General features: G+C 38.3%; 1 protein-coding gene and 1 long non-coding RNA gene across 3 annotated transcripts in view; both read left to right on the forward strand.

Annotated features, from left to right (window-relative positions):
- gpr158a (G protein-coupled receptor 158a) overlaps window positions 1-8449 on the forward strand; it is a 71341-nt gene extending 62892 nt beyond the window's left edge. The window contains exons 9-12 of one of the 2 annotated variants that reach the window (XM_044104017.1): window positions 893-998; window positions 2080-2226; window positions 2327-2410; window positions 2840-8443. In XM_044104017.1, coding sequence (XP_043959952.1) covers window positions 893-998; window positions 2080-2226; window positions 2327-2410; window positions 2840-4684 — 2182 coding nt within the window. In that variant the 3' untranslated portion in view covers window positions 4685-8443. Of the gene's footprint in view, window positions 1-892; window positions 999-2079; window positions 2227-2326; window positions 2411-2839 lie in introns of both variants that reach the window. The other variant, XM_044104018.1, reaches the window with a different exon arrangement.
- Window positions 8450-17833: 9384 nt separating this feature from the next.
- LOC122823966 lies at window positions 17834-19575 on the forward strand. Its single transcript, XR_006369431.1, has 3 exons — window positions 17834-18930; window positions 18998-19073; window positions 19370-19575. It is a non-coding gene; the product is annotated as an uncharacterized LOC122823966 (long non-coding RNA).
- The last annotated feature ends 30 nt before the right edge of the window (window positions 19576-19605 follow it).

The raw sequence follows: 19605 nt of genomic DNA on the forward strand, positions 1-19605 counted from the left end.
CCATTGTGGCGCCATGCCTTCAAATCCTGATCGTTGCTCTCACCGCTGTTGTCCCAGCCTCTAATTATCTCATCCAGCGACGGCTGTCGGATGCAAAAATAGACCGAATCTCATGTCCAGATCAAGGTCACTTCTCTTTTCTTGTTTTTGCAAATCATTCTGAAAGTTTTGGATGAAAATATTCCAGCTGCCAAAGCGATCACCCAAATGGAACGATAATGGAAACAGTGGAACCGACGGGACGGTTTATTCTCTTTTTACAGGCAGAAACAGGAAAATACGGAAAAAATTAAAGTTACAAAAATAAAGTTATGATATTATGAGATCACCAACATGAAAAAGCAGTCATATAACCATGGTGAAATAAGGAATGTTGTGAAGTTATACTTCGGTATTTGTTTTATAAATAAAGTAAAACTTAATCTGTTAACAGATCAGCATCAGATTAATCAGCAGTAGGCTGCTGCTAGTGATAATAATCTGATAATCTACAATTTTATTCTGGTAATATTACAACTTTATTCTCAATTTTATGACTTTATTATCACACTATTTAAACTTTTTCCATCTAGTAATATATAACTTCATTATCATAATAATCTGACTTTATTCTCGTACTACGATGATTCTGTTCCTATAACACTACAACATTATTCTTGTATTATTTACACGTTTATTCATGTAATTTGACTTTATTCTGGTAATATTATGACTTTAGTCTTGAATTATTACAACTTTATTCTTGTAAGAGTTTTTTTTTCTAAGCCTGGTCCTAATACTCCGTTGTAGAAAAGTCCCAGTCTAGTCAAAGTTTTCCTACAGTCTCTCTCTGTGTTTTGTTTTGGGGGTTTTTTTTGTCTTGCTGTGTTTACATTTTTCCGTTTGCGTCCAGGTTCACTCTGGCTCATGAACTCCACCCAGACTGGATGCTGCTGCTGTTCTTCACCCACACCCACCTGACGGTGACGGTGACTCTGGGTCTGCTGCTCGTTCCCAAGGTGGGCAAACCTTCGGTTTTCAAGCTCTGCGCCGCCAGCCAGAATTCAAACCCTGAAGCTGTTCGTCATCATGTCGTAAACCCCAAACCGAGACGCATTTTATTAAAATAACAGGTGCAAAATTCAAAAGAGGAAGGGAAATAGCAGCTGGCCATAAAAACTGCCCTCAGTCAGATTCTCAGTTCAGTGTACTTGGAGTAGGCCATTCTGATGTCATTTCTGGTGTAATCCATTCTGTTGCAGCTGCGATTTTGTATATAGTCGTTGACGTGCTGGTAGGTGAACTTAAACCCCTGATTCAAGTTGTTTAAAAAAGTGTTTTTAGGAATCACCTGTATTTATTTATTATGTTGTTGTAAATTATTACGTTGAATGAAGCCCATTTGCATATGAAATATTTTTACCCTCTTATTCCATTTAAAGATCATTGAACAACAAAGTTAGGGGTTTTTTTGACAACAAAAACTTTAAAAATGTCAAAGTCAAAACTGATTTCTATGAAATAATTTTAAAAAAAAATCTCAATTTAAATAAGTGATTGTATAAATATTTCCTCGCTTGTCTTTTTACGACAATCACTGGAGACACGTTCACTGCACTCAGAGATCTCCATTCCAGGCACCAATTGGCTGCACCTCTGTTAAATTAGGTCATTTAGTCGGGGAATATTTTTACAATCCTGTATTTTATGGTACATTTAATGGTTCATTAGTTTGTAGAAATTAATTTTCTCAATATTGCACTTTTTTTAAAAAGATTTTTTAACTAATTTTGTTGATCATGATTGATTTGTAAAAGCAATAAAAGGAGTAAAGCATCCGTGGAGGTGAAAACTTTTTATAGGCACTGTACAAAACTTAAATAAAGCAAATCTTTAAGGTATTTTATGTGCAAATGAAGTAAATTAGTGATAACTCTAGATGGCTGCTATGTGCTTCCAACAAGATTCTTGGTTTGTGCTAAATTTGCATCAACAGGCATTAGTGGAACACAAACACCACTTTTATAGTTTACAAGGACTTAAATGTTATATCGCCAATAAAGCAACCTTTACAAATGAGTTTTAACACATTTCCTCCAGTTTCTGTTTGCTGGAACCCACATGAGGGATGATATCGCCTCTGAGGCCTACGAGGACGAGCTGGACATGGGTCGCTCCGGGTCTTACCTCAACAGCAGCATCACTTCAGCGTGGAGCGAGCACAGCCTGGACCCCGAGGACATTCGGGTACGCAGTGTTTTCATCCATCTGTTCTTCTCATTTGTATAACCTGGCGTTGCGTTTGAATCCTCTACAAATACTGAGCCATGGCAGTTTTTTATTGCAGACACCAGAAGAAATGGGACATCTCAGTTCTATTAATGGCTGTGGCGTAAGGTCTTGCGACAGCCTTTGGGAAAAACGTACCAACGTGAGCAGAGATATCTGTTTGTCTGTTAGAGCTGAAGAAGTCTCTCTACCAAAAGCTTTGGGTGCCTTTGGAGAATTTTCTTGAGGAAGTGGTTTTATGATCACATCCAGGTTGCTTGGAAACACTTAATGTCTCGGATGAAGATACAGATGGAGCCAATCAAGGACCCGAGATTAGAGGCTGTTTCAGACCTAACACTAAAACACGTTGTTTCCTTAGTTGATGCTGTCCAGAACAGTACTGTCTTTGCTTTTCTTTCAGCACGCATGCGATTTTTGAGTAGTGCGTCATTTAGCAAATGTTTGTAGCCATCTGTCATGAAGTTGCATGGTCTAAGTGGAGTAGATTGTATGTTTTATCACCGAAATGTGTCTCCTAACTCTCAACAAAGATTCACCAATTTGCTTTTTCGTTTTTATTCATTTTTAGGAGGAGCTGAAGAAGTTATACTCCCAGCTGGAGATTTACAAAAGGAAGAAGATGCTAGCGAACAACCCGCACCTGCAGAAGAAGCGAAGCTCCAAGAAAGGTCTTGGGCGCTCGCTGATGAGACGCATCACCGAGATCCCAGAGTCTGTGCATCGGCAGTGCAGCCGGGAAGACAAGGAGGTGGGAGACTATGGGAGCAACCGGAACAGCATCTGCATGCTGAAGAAGAACCCTCTAGATCCCAGTCATCAGGTGAAACCAGCCAAGGAAGAGACGCTAAAGGACAAGGTTTTCTCTCTGAAGAAGTCCCACAGCAGCTACGACCATGTCCGTGACCAGAACGAAGACGCCAACAGGGCTGCCGCAGACAAGATGGAGACGGCCACAAATGAAGGGTCGCTACTAGATACGCTGATGGGCAAAAAGCTGGTCAAGAAGAAGTCCAGTGAGACCATCAACGCCCCCAGTGAATCTACAGAGTCTGTTCCGTTAGTCTGCAAGTCGGCGAGTGCCCACAATCTAACAGCCGACAAGAAACCAATTCACCCCAGAGCGTCCATGCTACAGAAGTCTTTGAGTGTCATCGCCAGCGCCAAGGAGAAGACTTTGGGCTTGACTGGGAAGGCCCAGAGCTCAGAAGACAGCAATAAGAAGAGTCAGCCAAAGAGTAGAGACACGAAGGCGAATACAGAGACGGAGAACGACTGTCAGCCAAAGATGATCATCAGCCAATCGGTTGACTACAAACAAAGTGCAACCAAAGGCACGATCATGAAGCAGCCGGTGAGCGGCAGCCAGCCTGCAATCTGCTCCGATCCAGTCCGGGGAAAGGACCTTTACGATGTCTCCGAAGTGTGTCCATGGGAGTTGGAAGACCTTCCGACTCCATCTGAGAACAAGATCCAGAAACACGTCTCGATAGCACCGACGGAGTCGACAACGATTCATGGAGGCAGCACCAAAGGGAGTAAATCCCAGAAGCAGAAGGCCTCTGATCAGTCTCCGTCAGCTGGAAAACACTCAAAGGAGAGTCAGAGGATGACTTCTGTACGAGCCGAGGTCTGTCCATGGGAAGAAGGAGGTGAGACTCAAACCAGTCTCTCAGAAGGACCAAGGCAACAAGTGTCCAGTCAGTCAAGGTCAAACAGGCCTCATTCTACGTTAGAAAGCTCCAAAACAAAGCGAGCAGACATTTGTCCTTGGGACTATGAAGAGCAGCAGAAGGTGACAGAGTTAACCCGGTCTCCAGATACAATAAAGCAGAAAAAGAGCTCTTCTCCTGTGGATGGACGAGGTAGAAACCCCATTTCAGATGCTCCCAAAGGGGTAACATCTCTGCCCCTACCAACAACGAAAGCCGAAATCTGTCCTTGGGACTACGACAGTGCTGCAGTTTCTCCAAATACAGACAGGACACCCAGTCCAGCACAAGCACCCAAAGCTAAAGAATCGCCCACGATAAGGAAAGGCGCCCCTTCCACCAGGACGGTTGAGAAGGAAAAGTTAAAAGACACTGAGGATGAGAAAAGTTTAACAAAGTCCTCAGATAAACGTTTGAGCCAGCAGAAATTGTCCGAGGTCTGTCCGTGGGACGCAGAGAGTCCACAGGAGGGGCTGCAGGTAGAGAAAAGGAAAAGCGCTAATGTTGGAGCAGCCAAACCAAAGCAGGCTGAAGTTTGTCCGTGGGATTTTGAGGACGTGTCGAGTAAGAAAGGCTCTGATAAAAGTGCCCCAGTAGAAAAGCAGAGCAATCCAAATTCAAAAGCTGCGGCTGCTAGTTCTGCTAAAAAGGCCGAGGTTTGTCCCTGGGACTTTGACGAGAGCAAATCAAGCAAGAAGGCATGACACTCAACCTGAATGGACCTCTGAAATTATAGTTATCAATGTATAATTTTTCTTTTTTCAATTGCAAAGAGTTATATATATTACCTTTTACTATTTGTATGGTAACTTGGAAGCAAAGTTAACCCACAAGTTGCCTTCCTTTCTGAGGTTTTGTTCCAGCTTTACATATTTGGAATATGTACAAAACAACAAAACAAAGTCAAGAAGAGCATTCCAGATTACTACAGGGAAATTCCTGGAAATAAAATTGTAGACCAATTATGCAACTGTTACACTTTATGAGCAATGTCAGACATCAGCTTTCTCCATCCCTGCAGTCTTTACTTTCTGTTTGCTGTCTGATGTTTTTTTCACCCACATGTGACAACAGAGTGATATTATTGTGTGTTGGTTCCAGCTCAGAGTTTTGGTCTTTGTTGTCACATCGATGAGATTTGGGTTGAAGTATAGAACAGGAAGAGTCTGCAAAGTGTGATGTGGTCTTTAACTTGTATTTAATGAGGATTTGATCCAAAAACAGAGGGAAAGTAACTCAATAGCACCTTAGCAAACGTCATATATTCAGAACAGATTCTGTCTTTTATGTACATTTTATTCTCTTAATTTCCATATTATATCACTGGCTATCATACACACAGCATATATATATTTTTAGATCTATTTAATTGTAGTTCTCTACAGATTAAAATGCTTCCAAGTCTGTGGAGATGTACTGTATGTGCCTAACTATTAGCATCGTCTTGTATCAGTCTAGAGGGAAAAAAGTGATTTTTGTCTGGATTTTGTGACGGTGATCTATATTAACAGCATGCACAGCCAGGTGCCAAGTAGCTGGACTCTACTTGTTTGTCAACTGATCAGTGCTAATGTTTTAGCTAGCGTTTTTCCCCCATGAAACAGATAGTTTTGGTCATATTTTTATATCCCTTAAAAGATAAAATGGAGAATACAGAAGGAGGTCATTTGCACTGGTCAATACGCCCTGTCGCCATTTCCTAGATTATTGGTTTTGGCCGTTTTGGCCCTGACTTTTGTTGCCGTCTACTAAGGGACATTTTGTACCAACTGGGGAGATTTTACACTTTGACCTCCCACAATTTGTTGTAATTTACTATTTTATCCACCAGAGGTCACTTAGGTTTAATTTAATAAGGGTGTATTCACACCAGAGCGTCCCGTGGACGCGGCTCAATTGGGGACCAAACCGGAACATTTGCTACATTTTCAGCAAATGATGTAAACCCTTTCAAAAACCTGTTCCCCTCCTCGCCTGTGGGGGCACTGCAGCAAGAATCACTGAAGTAAACAACATAAAAACTTCTGAAGAAGGTTCACAAAATGTAAACAAAAGTGGAGTAGCGTCAGATTTTAGTGGATTTAGGATTTCTCTTTTGTCTTCGGTAAAGGCTATGAACTATTTCTCCTGCTAGCGCCAGAGTCTCATGTTTGTCTTGGTTCTTTTTAACCAGAATGCCCTGTGTTGCAGTCTTCTTCCTGGTTTTGGAGCAGTCTCTGGCCCACTTGGCATTCACATATCCATTCAAACCGCACCAAAGTTCACCTCAAATGAACCAAGACTGAGGTTTGTAGAGGGACCAGAGTTCACTTTTCTGATCTACATAAAGGTTCGGTTAAACGTTCTCACTTCCCCAAACGAACCAAACAAACAAACCAGAGTTTAATTAAAGCGGATTAAACAGGCCTGGTGTGAATGCACCCTGTCTTATTGACTAGCTAGAATCAATTGTCCCAAATTGGATTAGAACCAAATAATGGTGATAATCTCCAATACCCTGGTACAACAAAATGGGAGTATGAACTGGCGAGGACGCGAACTGAAGTCAGTCCGACCCGGTTTTGTTTGGGAATCCAGCATGGCTCTTTATGTTGCACCCAACGTGTTTGTAGATGCAGTTTGATGAATTATTCATGAGGCTCGGTTTGTTTATGACTATTTATCTCCGGAATTCATCAAAATGCTTAACCAACAATGGAATGAGTAAATTGCTTGTTTACGGGTGGAAAAAAAAAAAAAAAAAGAATCAGCATTTTGGGACAAAGTATTTAATGGGAGTACAAGTTGGTCCGATGTTTGTGATACCAGCATGGATTTTTGTGTTGCACTAAATGTGTGTTTGTGGATGAAACTTCATAAATCCACCATAAAGAGGTGAATCAGTAACCTGAAGATCAACACAACACTAAATCTCCTTTCAAATATCCACCCACTGCCTCAATAAAAACCTAAATAAAAAGAGTAGGCGAGCCATTTGAATGGATTTACACATAAAATAAGACACTTTTTTCTTGGTTGCATCTTGGGATTCATTGGAAATTTTGCTAATCTGATTTTATTAGATAAAAAGAAATCACTTTTCATCATTAACCTGGGTAAAAGAAACAAAAATATTTTAATTTGAACCCAAAGGACCAAGCAGGTTTTAGGAAACAAACCATAACAGTCTGTAGAAGTTAGCAGTCACGTCTGTGTATCACAATTTGAATGATTGTGAGTTTTTAATTTACCAAATTCCAACCTCTAACAGCTCTGCTCATTTTTTCATATCAATTCTGTTGCTTCAACTGATCTATAATAATGTTTAACATACACTGAAAAATAAGAATGGGTGATCCAGCTTGAAAAAAAAATGAGTTAATTTGTTACAAGTAATTAAGTTGTCATGTTAAACAAACTTAAATAAATTCAGTTTAACCAACTTAATTTGATTGCGTGTAACAAATTAACTAATTTGTTTTAAGTTGGAGCTCCATTCTCTTTTTTTAGTGTATTATTTGCTGGGAGGTTTAACAAAAGGGAAATCTGAGTTTATGTGGGAGATTTACTGTCATGAGTGATGAATGACCTGCTCTTGTTTATTGTGCTTTGAGTTTTTTTTAAAGAAAATTGACTATTTTAGAAAATTTTACCACCTCTGATTTGTGTATCATGAAAACAATAATAGTAAATAAAGCAATATAATAATGGTAACTTTAAAAAAAGAGATATTTTTTAATTTTAATCTTCAAATATGAGTAGAAAATACAATGAGTGCAATATCTCATCGTGAAACTAAATATCACATTACAGTGAGCCCAGTTTGTTCTTTAATTTGAATAATTCCTGCTCGTCAACTTGCTGTTTTATTTTTCTTCTGTCCATTGTGTGTGTGTGTGTGTGTATTAAACTCTGTGAAGCATACTGGTGTCTGTTAACTGTCGGTCTCTCTGGAAATGATCACTGTGTTTTATCATCATCATCAAGGAATCGGTGCAAGTTTGAACCCGAACCGTCGTCCTTGTGCCATCACAGACAATGCCGTATCTTGTAGCTTTTCTGTCCACTGGTCGTTAACCACGGTGTGTTTCTGTTCGGCTGACCGCGTTCATTTAAACTGGACTCTTGTGACCGGACAGTGTCCCACTACGGCAAGTACTAGCAAATCTACTACTACTACTATTCAATGCTGTAACGTCGTAATTCTTGCTCTTGTGGCTTCTGCATGAATTCAAGAACTTAGTCGGACTGATGTTTCACTGCCCTTGATAGAACAAAAAAAGGAAAAAATTTTATATTTTATGGACTGTTACAAGTTGTATAGTGAGTGACACTGTCCCCAACCCACTGTATTTTGTGCTTGTTATGACTATTGCTCTATGACAAGCTTATAGCATCAATATATGGGAATATTTGGTAGATTTATATTGTGTTATATTGTGTTAGCATGTACATAAAAGATACCTCCTCTGCAATAAATATTTATATGAAAAAAGTGTGTGGCCAAAGTTATTATAATAAAGAAAACATTTAACTGAAATAAAAGCAGTAATTAATGGGGGAAACCATAAATAACTGGAACTATATAAAACGTTCTGAACTTATAGATGCAACATCTTTCGGTTTTTTGTCTATGAATCTTATTTATTAGCATTTAGAACTCATGCGAAATTAATTTTTGGTTTTTTTGTTTGTTTTCCTCACAAGAAATAGCGTACGTGAAGCGAGTGCGCATGCGCATTAAGGAATGACTCCATGACATTTAGAGGAGCTGTCAGTTCAGCAAATACGACAAAAAATAAGTCAATAAAATATTTTTAATGATAACTAGACGGATATACATGCATGGTTATGGTTTCAAAGTGTAGTTAAGGTAGAGTCTAGCTGCAACTGCAGTCAAATACAAAACGCCCCGTTTAAAACTCACTTCCCTGTTCAGTGATGACGGTCTGGCTGGTTAACCGCTAAGCTAGGCTGTCATACATTTGTCAATAAAGTTTTCTGACGATCGTACTTCCACGCCATGTTGCTGATTAAATAAAAGCGTGTGGTAATCACAGGGTATACTTGTCTGACAGATATGGCCGTCAGTTTGTGTCGGCGGTCTGAGAACAACGGCGTTATGCTAGTCCACAAAATGGCGACAACAAAAGTTGGTGGAAAACGCCAGTCAGGTGGTTGTTCAATAATAATTAAAAACATGTTTGAAAATGGTGTTTTCTGATACTATTCATTACCCAATCAATTTAGACACAATAACAGTAAAATAGTTTAACCCTTTTAAATTCTGCACCTAAAAATGAACAAAAGTCTGTAAAGAACTAAAACTATAACTAATAAAAACAATTAAAATCCAAAAATGCCTTATTAATCCCAAAGGATAATAAATTAAAAACTAGCAAAAACTAATTAAAACTAACTAGACACAAAAAAGTCACAACAAAGTAAAACGAAAGAAAACCCCAAAACTATTGTAACCCTGGGATTTGAAGATATACAGAAATCTGCTGAAAAGAATCAATAAATGCAGGAATTTTCTGCTTTTTTATTCTCCTACAATGTTCTCTAATCTGACATCCAGCTGATCCAAGACGCTCTCATGATGCTTTTATGCCTCATATACCTTCTCAGGTTTGTTTGCTTTTTGCTTGTGCGGACATGCAGCTGGCCTTTAATGCCGTTGTGCATGGTAACCACAGCCTGGCTACTGTCCTAAAAGGCTTTTATGGCTCACTGTGGTGAGAGCAATTCACTAAGGAAGAGGTAGTCGATGGTAGAAAATGCTGACTTGTTGCAGAACTTCCTAATTACAAACCCAAATTTATTTATCTGTATCTGGAAATCATAAACTGAGTTCTTAATTCTGTTCAGCTCCACTACTTTCATTAAAAAATAGTTATTAATCCCAGAATATATAGGCAGCAGAAAAACAATGGTGACGGTTAAACATGAACCGAATGGGTTAGCATTGATCCCACCTTGTTGAGCACTTCAGGGACTTTCTGGTTAAATATAAGATCAATGCAACCTACAACAGGGATTAAAATTACAGCAATATCACCAAGGAGATCCTGGGAATAAAATGTGATCCACTCAACTGTTGTGCACTGCAAAAATACAACATTTCACCAAGCATTTTTGGTCTAGTTTCTAGTGCAAATATCTTAAAACACTTGAAATAGACTAAATTCAACATACAAGTCAATAATTTCTTAATATTGATTAAAAAGTACTAGTACTACACAGATTATTTCACTTATAACAAATAATTTTTCCTTTTTATGAGTGAAATAATCTGCCAACTTTTTAATCAATATTTAGGAATTATTGACTGAAAACAAACTCCCATAAGATGTAAGCTAATTACAAATTATGCTAATAAAAACATAGAGTAGTTTATCAGTGATGAAGCATCTGGTGTTGACATGTTGGGGCCCCCCAATAAAAATCTGCTCAGGGCCCCACACAGGTTCAGACCGGGCCTGGTGTTAACTCTGCAGGACAGAGGGGTCCAGCAGGACTTATTTTTACAGCGCAGACAGTGATTGGTGCGTGAATCACCGCCTTCTGAGCCGCGGTGATGTGGGCAGTGATGGACAGCGGCTGGAAAGATGAGAGGAAGCCGATCGCTTTGTCCACTGACTCATCCGTCTGCCGAGGCCGGGGGAGGGACGTGGGAGGCGGGGGGAGACTGTGAGGACGTTCGGCGGTGTGGATCCATGAGTCATGCGGAGGGGAGGGGGATGAACCGGGACGGAGGCAGAAACAAGCATAACTGTGGTGAAGTGTTGGCTAAAAGCACAACATGATTCAGCCGTGAGACGACTACCTCAGGTAACGAGTTTTAAAGAATCGAACATTTTTCCACTGGAATAAAAAAAAAAAAAAGTTTTGAATTCTACCGTTTTTCTCATAATTTTTATTTTTCAGAATTCTGATTTTGAATCTCATTCTAACTCTTTTTAGAATTCTGAAGTTTTTCCTCTGAATTCTGAGATTTTTCTAAGAATTCAAACTTTTCTATGAGATTCTGATTTTAATCTCATATTTATAATATTTTTGTCAGAATTTTTTTTCACCTCATTTTAAATCTCATTCTAACTCTCTTGTTTTTTTTTGCAGAATTTTTAAATTGTTTTTATTATTATGAATTTTTTCTAACAAAAACTTTTTTCTCTGTACACTGAATTAATCTCAAAATTATTAACTTTAATCAGAATTCTGATTTTAAATCTCATTCTGATTTGTTAGAATTCTGAGGTTTTTCTCAATTCTAAGATTTTTCTAGTTCAATGTTTTTCTCTGTATTTGACTTTAATCTGAAAATTCTACAGTTTTTCCTCATAATTCTGATTTTAAATCTAATTCTAAATCTTTTTCAAACTAATAAAAAAATCTGAATTGAGATTTTTCTAAGAATTCAAACTCTTTCCACAAAATTCTAATTCAACCTCAAATCTGACATTTTTTTCATAACTCTATTTCTTTTCAGAATTCTGCTTTTTTTCCAGAACTCTGAATTTTTGTAATTCTGCCATTTAAAAAAAAAAAAAAAAGCGTGTTTTTTTTTGCTTGTTTTTTTTTTTTTAAGAATTATGAAGTTGTTCTCAGAGGTCAAAGATTTTTCTATAAATTCTAACTTTCTTTTTCTCATGAATTTGATTTGAATCTCAGAATCCTATACTGTTCTTCTCAGAATTTTTCATAAATCAAAATTCTCTTGTTTTCCCTCAGAATTTAGTCTCAAAATTCAGCCATTTTTCACAGAATCCTCAGGGGTATTTTTTCCAGAATTTTGAATTTTTTTCCAGAATTCTGACATTTTTCTTAGAATTAGGAGATATTTTTCTAAGAATTCAACCTTTTTCCAAGTCAAGATTCTTTTTTTCCTCCTCTTTAAATTTAGAGATACAGTTAAATTAAGGTAAAATATTGTACCAGCATTTTACTGCAGTAAAAAAAATTCTCAAGACAGTAAAGAAAAGTAGCAGTAGCCTTTATGTGACAACAGAAACCAGAGCAGGTGGTTTAAAGATGAAACTGCTCAGGTGTAAACCGTTCCCTGATGTTTTCTCCAAATCTGTCTGTTATCTGTACGAGCCAGGAAGGCAACGCAACACAAACAGCAACGAGGAGGAGGGATTGTGACACACTGTGGGCTGAACACTTTGTGCAACAATCCTTTACTGAGCAAAGCGTGGTGACAGGAGGGAGAAAAGCAGGTTTTATTCAGACGGCAGTCATAAAAGGCAGCAAGTGGGCACCCGGCGAGCTAAACATACATAAAACACAGCCAGGATTAAAATCAGACGTGAAAACCAGGCTGAGGGGTTGTTTCCAGGAGGCGCAGTAGGTGGTCGACTGTGAGACAATGACTCTGCAGGCAAGGTAGCAACCAAAATATTCCCTCCTTTTTTCTTATTTTCTTTTCTGCAAATGATTGAAATAAATGTATGAAATAAAATGTATTGGTTTGATTTCTTGCTGCAATAAAAGACGGTGCTGTTTGTTGCCAAATGTCATTCTTTTAAAAATCTTTCCATAATCATGACAAACACCCCAGGACGATGTTTAAACACATCTCGCGACACATTTTCCGAGGCTTTTATCATTCGAAATGTGACGAGCCCCCGGTTGGCATCTATTCATGCTCAGTGATTGATTGCACCAAATTATAAACCCAAAGGGCTAATAGGCAATTTATCTCAGTGGCTGACAGGACGGAGGCCATTTCTGGCTCTTCTCTAATGTCGACTGACGAACATAATGGATTTGGCACAAAATGAAATGTGATATTTCTGGAGATGAACTCTGCAAATATTGGCACATCAGCGCTGATGCTACTGCCAGTGAACCCAATATGCCAGACAGTCAGAGGCGGCTCTAGAAAGTTTAACATGGGAGTGGCAAGAGGTCTAAATAGAAACAACAAAATGTGGACAAAAAACATTCATTTCTTGGACTGGTAGCTGGATTTCCATTACAAATGTTCACAAAACTGTCAATATTCTGCTAATGTCGAAACAAATGTTGCAATTTTGGACCTTAATTGAATGTGTGAAAACACTAAAGTCTGAAGATATAAAACAAAAAAATGTTTTAGGTAAATTTTTTAATCTTATTTAAGTTGTTTTATGTACCTTAAAGGTCTGACACCATTGATTTCTTTTGAGTTTTTTTTCCCGTCAAACAAATATTTTGATTAAAGGTTGCACCTTTTTTTTTCTTTTCCCAATATTATGCAACATCATAGATGCAACCATATGACACACACACACACAAAATGGGACAGATTATAATTTATTTACCGGAACTTCAGTCACTATCGAAAAAACACATTAAAGCAATTATGGTGTTTCCATTCATTTAATTAAAAATCACATGGGAATAAGTTTGTTCACAAGATAATTCACTAAATAACATGCCATGCCGCCATCTTCCTCCACTTCCTGTCATATTTTTCTTAATTTCTGCCAGTAGTAACATCATGTAGTTGATCACATGACCCCTGTGATGTGAGTCATTAGATCTTTTCATGCAGTTTCTTTTTGTTGGTCTGGAAGCCATGGTTCATCTACGTTTTGCGCTGCGCTTGCCTATACCAAGATGGCGGCTCACTTGCGGAAGTGATAAGAAATACAGTTAGTGTTTAAACGGATTTGTAATGAACTTATACGAAATCTTCGTGTGGATAACAGGGTTCCAGTGACTGGAAAAGTAACGTACATGTAGGCTACATGCTGCATGCTAGCTAAGACATGTCAGTCTTATCTAGCAGATAAAAGCTACTGACCTAATTTCGCTACTTCGGGAGTAAGTACTACAGTAAATATCTTATATTTATCTTAGTATTACACAGAGGCGGAGGAAGAGTACTCAAAACGTTGTAATCGAGTAATAGTTGCAATATACTTGTATTGTTTATAAGTTAAACGCGAACGAGGTGATCTAAGCTTGTGGCCCTTTTATTGTTGTCATAGCGACTCCATAGCAACTGCCTTCCAAAACGACTGCCAGTCACAAAGTTTACGGAAGTGCGACACATTTTTTGTTGTTTTGCTTTGTCACATTAAAACTAAGTGGTTGTAGCGTGATAAAAAGTTTGATTATTTTGAATTTAGATTTTTCAAAATCTGGCTAAAAAAATTGTGCCTAGAAAAACAGAAATGTGATCGAAAATAGCGAGTTTTTTTGTTTTTTTTAATTAAAGCTCTGTCATCAAACTGAAAGTAGGTGTAGAAGTCTCCATGTTGATGCCGCCTCCATCCTCTCTCTCTCTTTCTATCTCTCTCTCTCACACACACACACACACACACCCACACACACACAGATAGGAGGCCTGGGGGAAGACTGTCTTATTGTGAGTGGGCTTTACTACAGCAGGAGCTAAATGGAAAGCTGAGTCTCTCACAGAAAGGCTCCTTCTGTACTGTCAATGGAGGAGACTGAACACATTTATTCGTTTCTTTTTCTACAGGAACTGAACTGGACCCTCCATAAAATAAAGTGCGCTTCAGCTAAAAGGATTTTACAATTTAAATATGATGTTAAAAAAAAATCTGTGTTGGTGCCAGTTCAGAGACGCTAAGGAGGAAAGGAAAAAAAATATGTTGCATAAATGGAAACGTAATGGTTTAGTTTGTAGGAAAGCTGAAACAAAAAAGAAGCACAAAGGAATTTATTTATTGTTAAGAAATGAACAGATGAGAGTACTTCAAGTAAATCATAACGTGGATGGACAGCTGGTTTCCCGGAATCACGTGACTCCGTGTTTTTCAAAGTTGGAGCCACCAGGAGGCGCTGTGGGCCTCTGGAAGTTGGAGGGAAGATGAGAAAAAAAATTGAATCCCATAAATTTTTGTTAAAAAAAATTATGATTTAAAAAAATAATAATCTTAAATAACATTTATTTTATTCTTTTTAATCATATGACAACACAGTCAGAATTTTGAGGAAAAAAAAAACAGTTAAGAATTTTGAGATTAAAGTCAGAATTTATTTTTCCAGTCGTCCTAATCCTCTTCCGTACATTTCAAAGTCTTAATAAAAGGTTTGTGAATTCATACGTTGCGGCATGCATTGTAGTTTTTAACAGTAGCAGCTCGTCAGACTCTGAACAAGAGGAAACTTTCATTTTAAGCTGCAGTGACTAAATATGACCAGCAGATGCTGCTGTCGCTCCTTATCAGTTTATAAATCAAGTCCTGCAGTTTTGTCTCTTTTTATTTCGTCTTTCATTTTTTGTTTTGTACCGCCACCAGTCCAGACGTTATAGTGAATATTTAAGACCACAAGAGGTGCTCTTTGTTTGTTTGGCATTTTGTTTGTTTCTGTGATTACTGTAATTGCTTTAGAGATTATATTTTTGAGGACTAGAGTGTTCCCAAATAGACAAAACAGTTTTTCAGACACAGATTTGTAAATTTACACGTTCCCACCAACACCATAGATTTTTAAAACTAAAACTATTTCTAACTTCCCCACACACATTGCATTGGATTAGCTGACAGACAAGCCTCTGTCTGTGACTGTTGACGGCAGGAGGTTGTCAGGCTGCAAACACGATGCGTTTGAGGTCCAAACAGGAGTCTGGGTGCTTTGTCAGCATGACATTACAGTCTACAGATTCTCAATGTCCCCTTTGTTTCTTCCACAGACTGGTATCACATTCCACCTTCGCTAAATATGGGAACCAGACACCCCCCAAAATGGCAGCGTTGCATATTAAATTAACTGAAAATAGCTTGAATAAATGCATGTTTTATTCTTATTTCTGAGGATTTCTCACTTGTAGTTTAAACAAACTACAAGTGAGTAAGTTTCTTCTGTATTTCAATAAGGAGAATTGATAGTTTGTTGTCCTTGGGTTGTATTGAGTTTTTGTGTGAATTTTCTAATATTTTATTACAGAGACATGGTAAAAATGTCTGCTAACAGACTTTCTGCTGAAAATCTGTTAAGAGTCTTTGTCATTACTGGACATAACATTTCACATAATCAAGAATCAAAGGAATAAACGCTGTAAATGTATAACATTGTGTGCAAGGAATCCATATGGGGACCAACTTTTAATGTTATTGAAATAAATTAGCTTTTTTATTTACTCATTTGAGATTCGGACATTTACAGTTATTTAAATCAAGTTCTGAATAACTTTATTTTTTAATAGCAAATCTGAATGTGTTTTATTTTGCCAGTAATTTTGATGTTCTTGACTTTTGGTTCGATACACCAGTTAATATTTTTTATGTGTATTTTGTTACAAGTAACTTTTACACACAACAGAGGAAATTGTTTTAAGTTAATAATTCCTTAGCATTGATTTTAAAAAGTATTGGTTCGACTGGCAGATTATTTCACTTATGGGAAAAATATCTTGTTAAAAGTATGATCTGTCAGTGGAACTAGTACTTTTTTTAAATTAATATTAAAAAATTATTTACTTTAAAAAGCTCCTATTTTGCTGAAAAGTTACTTGTAAGTTAGTTTTTATGTACTAAAAATCTAGTCACAGTTTGTTTTTTCGCAGTTCATTTATTATGTGTTCAAGAAAAAACGTTTTATTTTGGAATATCAGAATGGAACCTTATTTATAATGAAAAATTGTTTAAAAAATCTTTCTGCTTAAACTTTACAATTATGTTCATTACAATTCAAATAAAATACACTGACGTTTGTGTTTATAAGACAACAAAAAGAAGAAAAAAAACGTTTAAAAACAGTGTAAAAGCTGTGGCGCTCCTCTGTGAGGGCAGCCAGTAAATGCAGGGAACCGCTTCAGTGTTGCCAAACAAGCCGTCCAGCAGTTTCGCAGAAGAATCCTCGGCTATTTTGAGATGAAAAAAACAAAACAAAACAGAAGTTCAACAAGAATTTATCATCGATCACACCGTAAACAGGTGAAAGGATCTAACATGAGCCGTTGCTCATGTTAGATGAGCAACGGCTGCCTCGTCGTTTCCTAGCGTAGCACGGATAACTAGCTACGTCGGTGTAAACCGGTAGCTGTCGGCGCTACGAGTCTAAAACTTTTACCGTGACGTTTACAAACCGAAAACTATAGCATCTGTGTTAATGTTAAATATTATCATTTCTTTTCACTCATTTCTTTATGTGACGAAACTAAAGTGGGAGCTTAGACGAAACTAAAGTGGCTTGTTCCAGTGCTATGCTTAGCATAGCACTGGAACAATTTACACGACAAAAACACAAAAATATCACTTCCATCATCAGAATTTCCGAGCCGTTTAAAATGAAAAGCCATCGCAGATGTTTGCACTAATCCTTTTATGAGAACTCTATATTCAAGAAAGAATTTGATGTAAATTTTGCGTTTTGTGACTCATATCTTTAAACTGTTGTCCACTTGTTTTGGCACTGTCCCTTTGTTGATGCTTTTTGGCAGAATCTTGAGTGATTTTATCCACAACAGCATAAAAGCTCAATAGATGCTGTTATGAGAAGATTCTTACTTGGCCTCACTAAAAGCTCAACAATTCAACAGTTTCTCCTAAATCCTTTATTGTCACTAGCTAAATATCATATGTTCCAGGTAGGGAAAGCCTTGCCTTGCTACATTTTACAATGAAGTTAAGTTTTATATCCAGACTATCAAAGACTCTGACAAAAAATAGCTATTAAAACAATTGAAATCTGTATTGCTTTAAATGAACCCATAGCTTTTTCTTTTTCTTGAATATGTTTATCTGTATTTATCTGTATTTGTTTTTCTTGAGGCAGAACAAATGAGGCATAACTCTGTCGTTATATAATGTGTCTGCGAATAAAGTTTAAAAAAAAAAAACCTCCCCCCATCTCCAACAGACTTCTTGTGGCTTTGATGTGAAGCAGTGATGTCACTCATCCTGTCTGTGACATCACAGGCGACTGCCTTTGTATAGCGGTGGTTGGCCGCACCTGTGTTGGGGATTTTTCTTATGTCCCGGTCACAGTGGAAGGGATTCCCTGCACAGCCCTGATTGACACTGGTTCCACAGTAACGCTAGTGAGGCCTGATGTGGTGCCGGACCGGACTCGAGTTCGTTGACATGTTTCTCCACGAATTAAGATCGGTGATGAATTATCTAACTGCTTACCGAAGATATTTACCTCAAATTGAGCCTGAACTAATAAATCCGGAAGCAATTGAACTTACAAGAGAAACTATAGCTCTTGTAACGATTCTGTGTTTTAGTTCTGTTTGTTGTAAGTTGCATTGTGACCCGTTTTGTTATATGTAGTGTTAAGCCTTCCCCTGTCTGACTCTGCTGGCTCCCACTCACATGTGATAGGTCTGTCATGTGGGCGGGGGATCGGTGGAGCGGGAGTTCCAGGACCGGAAGTGGAGAGAGTTCAGAGGGGAGTTAGCAGTGAAGCTATCGGGGAGCGTGCTAGTTCTGTTAGAGGCGTGAGCTGCAGCCTCCGAAATAGCAGCTCATACTCTATTCTAATAAACCCTGTTTGGCGGGACTACATCTGCGGTGTTGGCATTATTACACTATAATAGATCAGGAATTGTTTTTAGGTAGCCGAATAATAGCCGAATGTCCTAGAAATCGGGGAGATTTTTCAGAAGTTCAGGTCCCAGGTTTGTTTCTCAGACTTTCACATATTAGTGGAGCGTATCATGGGATAATTTACCTGGAAAGAACTCAGGATCAAGCCTGCTTCAGGATTGAAGACACCTGGCACCTAATCACCTGAGTGGGTGGGAGCATAAAGGCAGACTCCCTAGCCTTCTCTCTTCATGCCTGCATTTGGTCACATTTCAGTTGAATGTCTGCTTGGTTAATTTGCAGTGGTCAAACTCAAAATCCGAAATAGTAAGTAATGTTTCTCTTTCTGTACAAGATCTCAATTTGAGTTGGCTAATTCAAGTTGTTTAAATTCAGAAGCTGCCTGAAGCCTCCTGACTATACTGGGATGTGGCAGTAATTTACCCTTCCCAGTGCTACTTGGCAACATAAAAAGGGTATGTACCTTTATTGCACTGCACCCATACAGTTCAACATCACAAAATAACAATTATTTGTACATAGCTTGTATTGACAAGTGGATCCTCCTGCTGTGGGGCCGGAAGGGGCTCTCTGGTTGAGGTGGAGTCATCCAGCTCTGGTAGGTGACAATGGTTTCCTCTGCCTTGTGCCATGTTCCCAAAATCACCTATTAACCTAACTTAATTTCAGGTCTGAAGCTGTTGCAACTCGCTGGAAGCCCAGCTGCTTTGTTTTTGCCTCCAGCTTGGCTGGGTGTGACTGCTGTGGTTTTTTTTTAGACCATTTAATCAAACTGCTGATTTTAATAACTGGCTGTATCAGAGGGTAACCTCATTTTAGCACCCATGTGTAAATTGCAGTTTCTTTCTTTCTGTTTTGTATTTGCTTTGTTTAACCTCACCCTTTTGTCTCCAGGCTGGGAGCTGAAGGCAGTGGGGGGGCATCCAGAGGGACTGGACCAGTGTGCTGTGCGAGTGACCGGTGTTGGGATTTCTTCACGGATTGAGTGTTTATTCACAAGTGCTTGGGGTGATTTATTTTGATTTATTAATTTGTTTATGCCCAGTTCCCACATTTGGATTGCCCTCCCCCCTGCTGGTAGATCCCAGCACTGCACTCCCTTTCCTATTGTGCTACCTGGATTTTACTGG

This window comes from Gambusia affinis, linkage group LG21 (assembly GCF_019740435.1).
Source record: "Gambusia affinis linkage group LG21, SWU_Gaff_1.0, whole genome shotgun sequence".
Lineage (NCBI taxonomy): Eukaryota > Metazoa > Chordata > Actinopteri > Cyprinodontiformes > Poeciliidae > Gambusia > Gambusia affinis.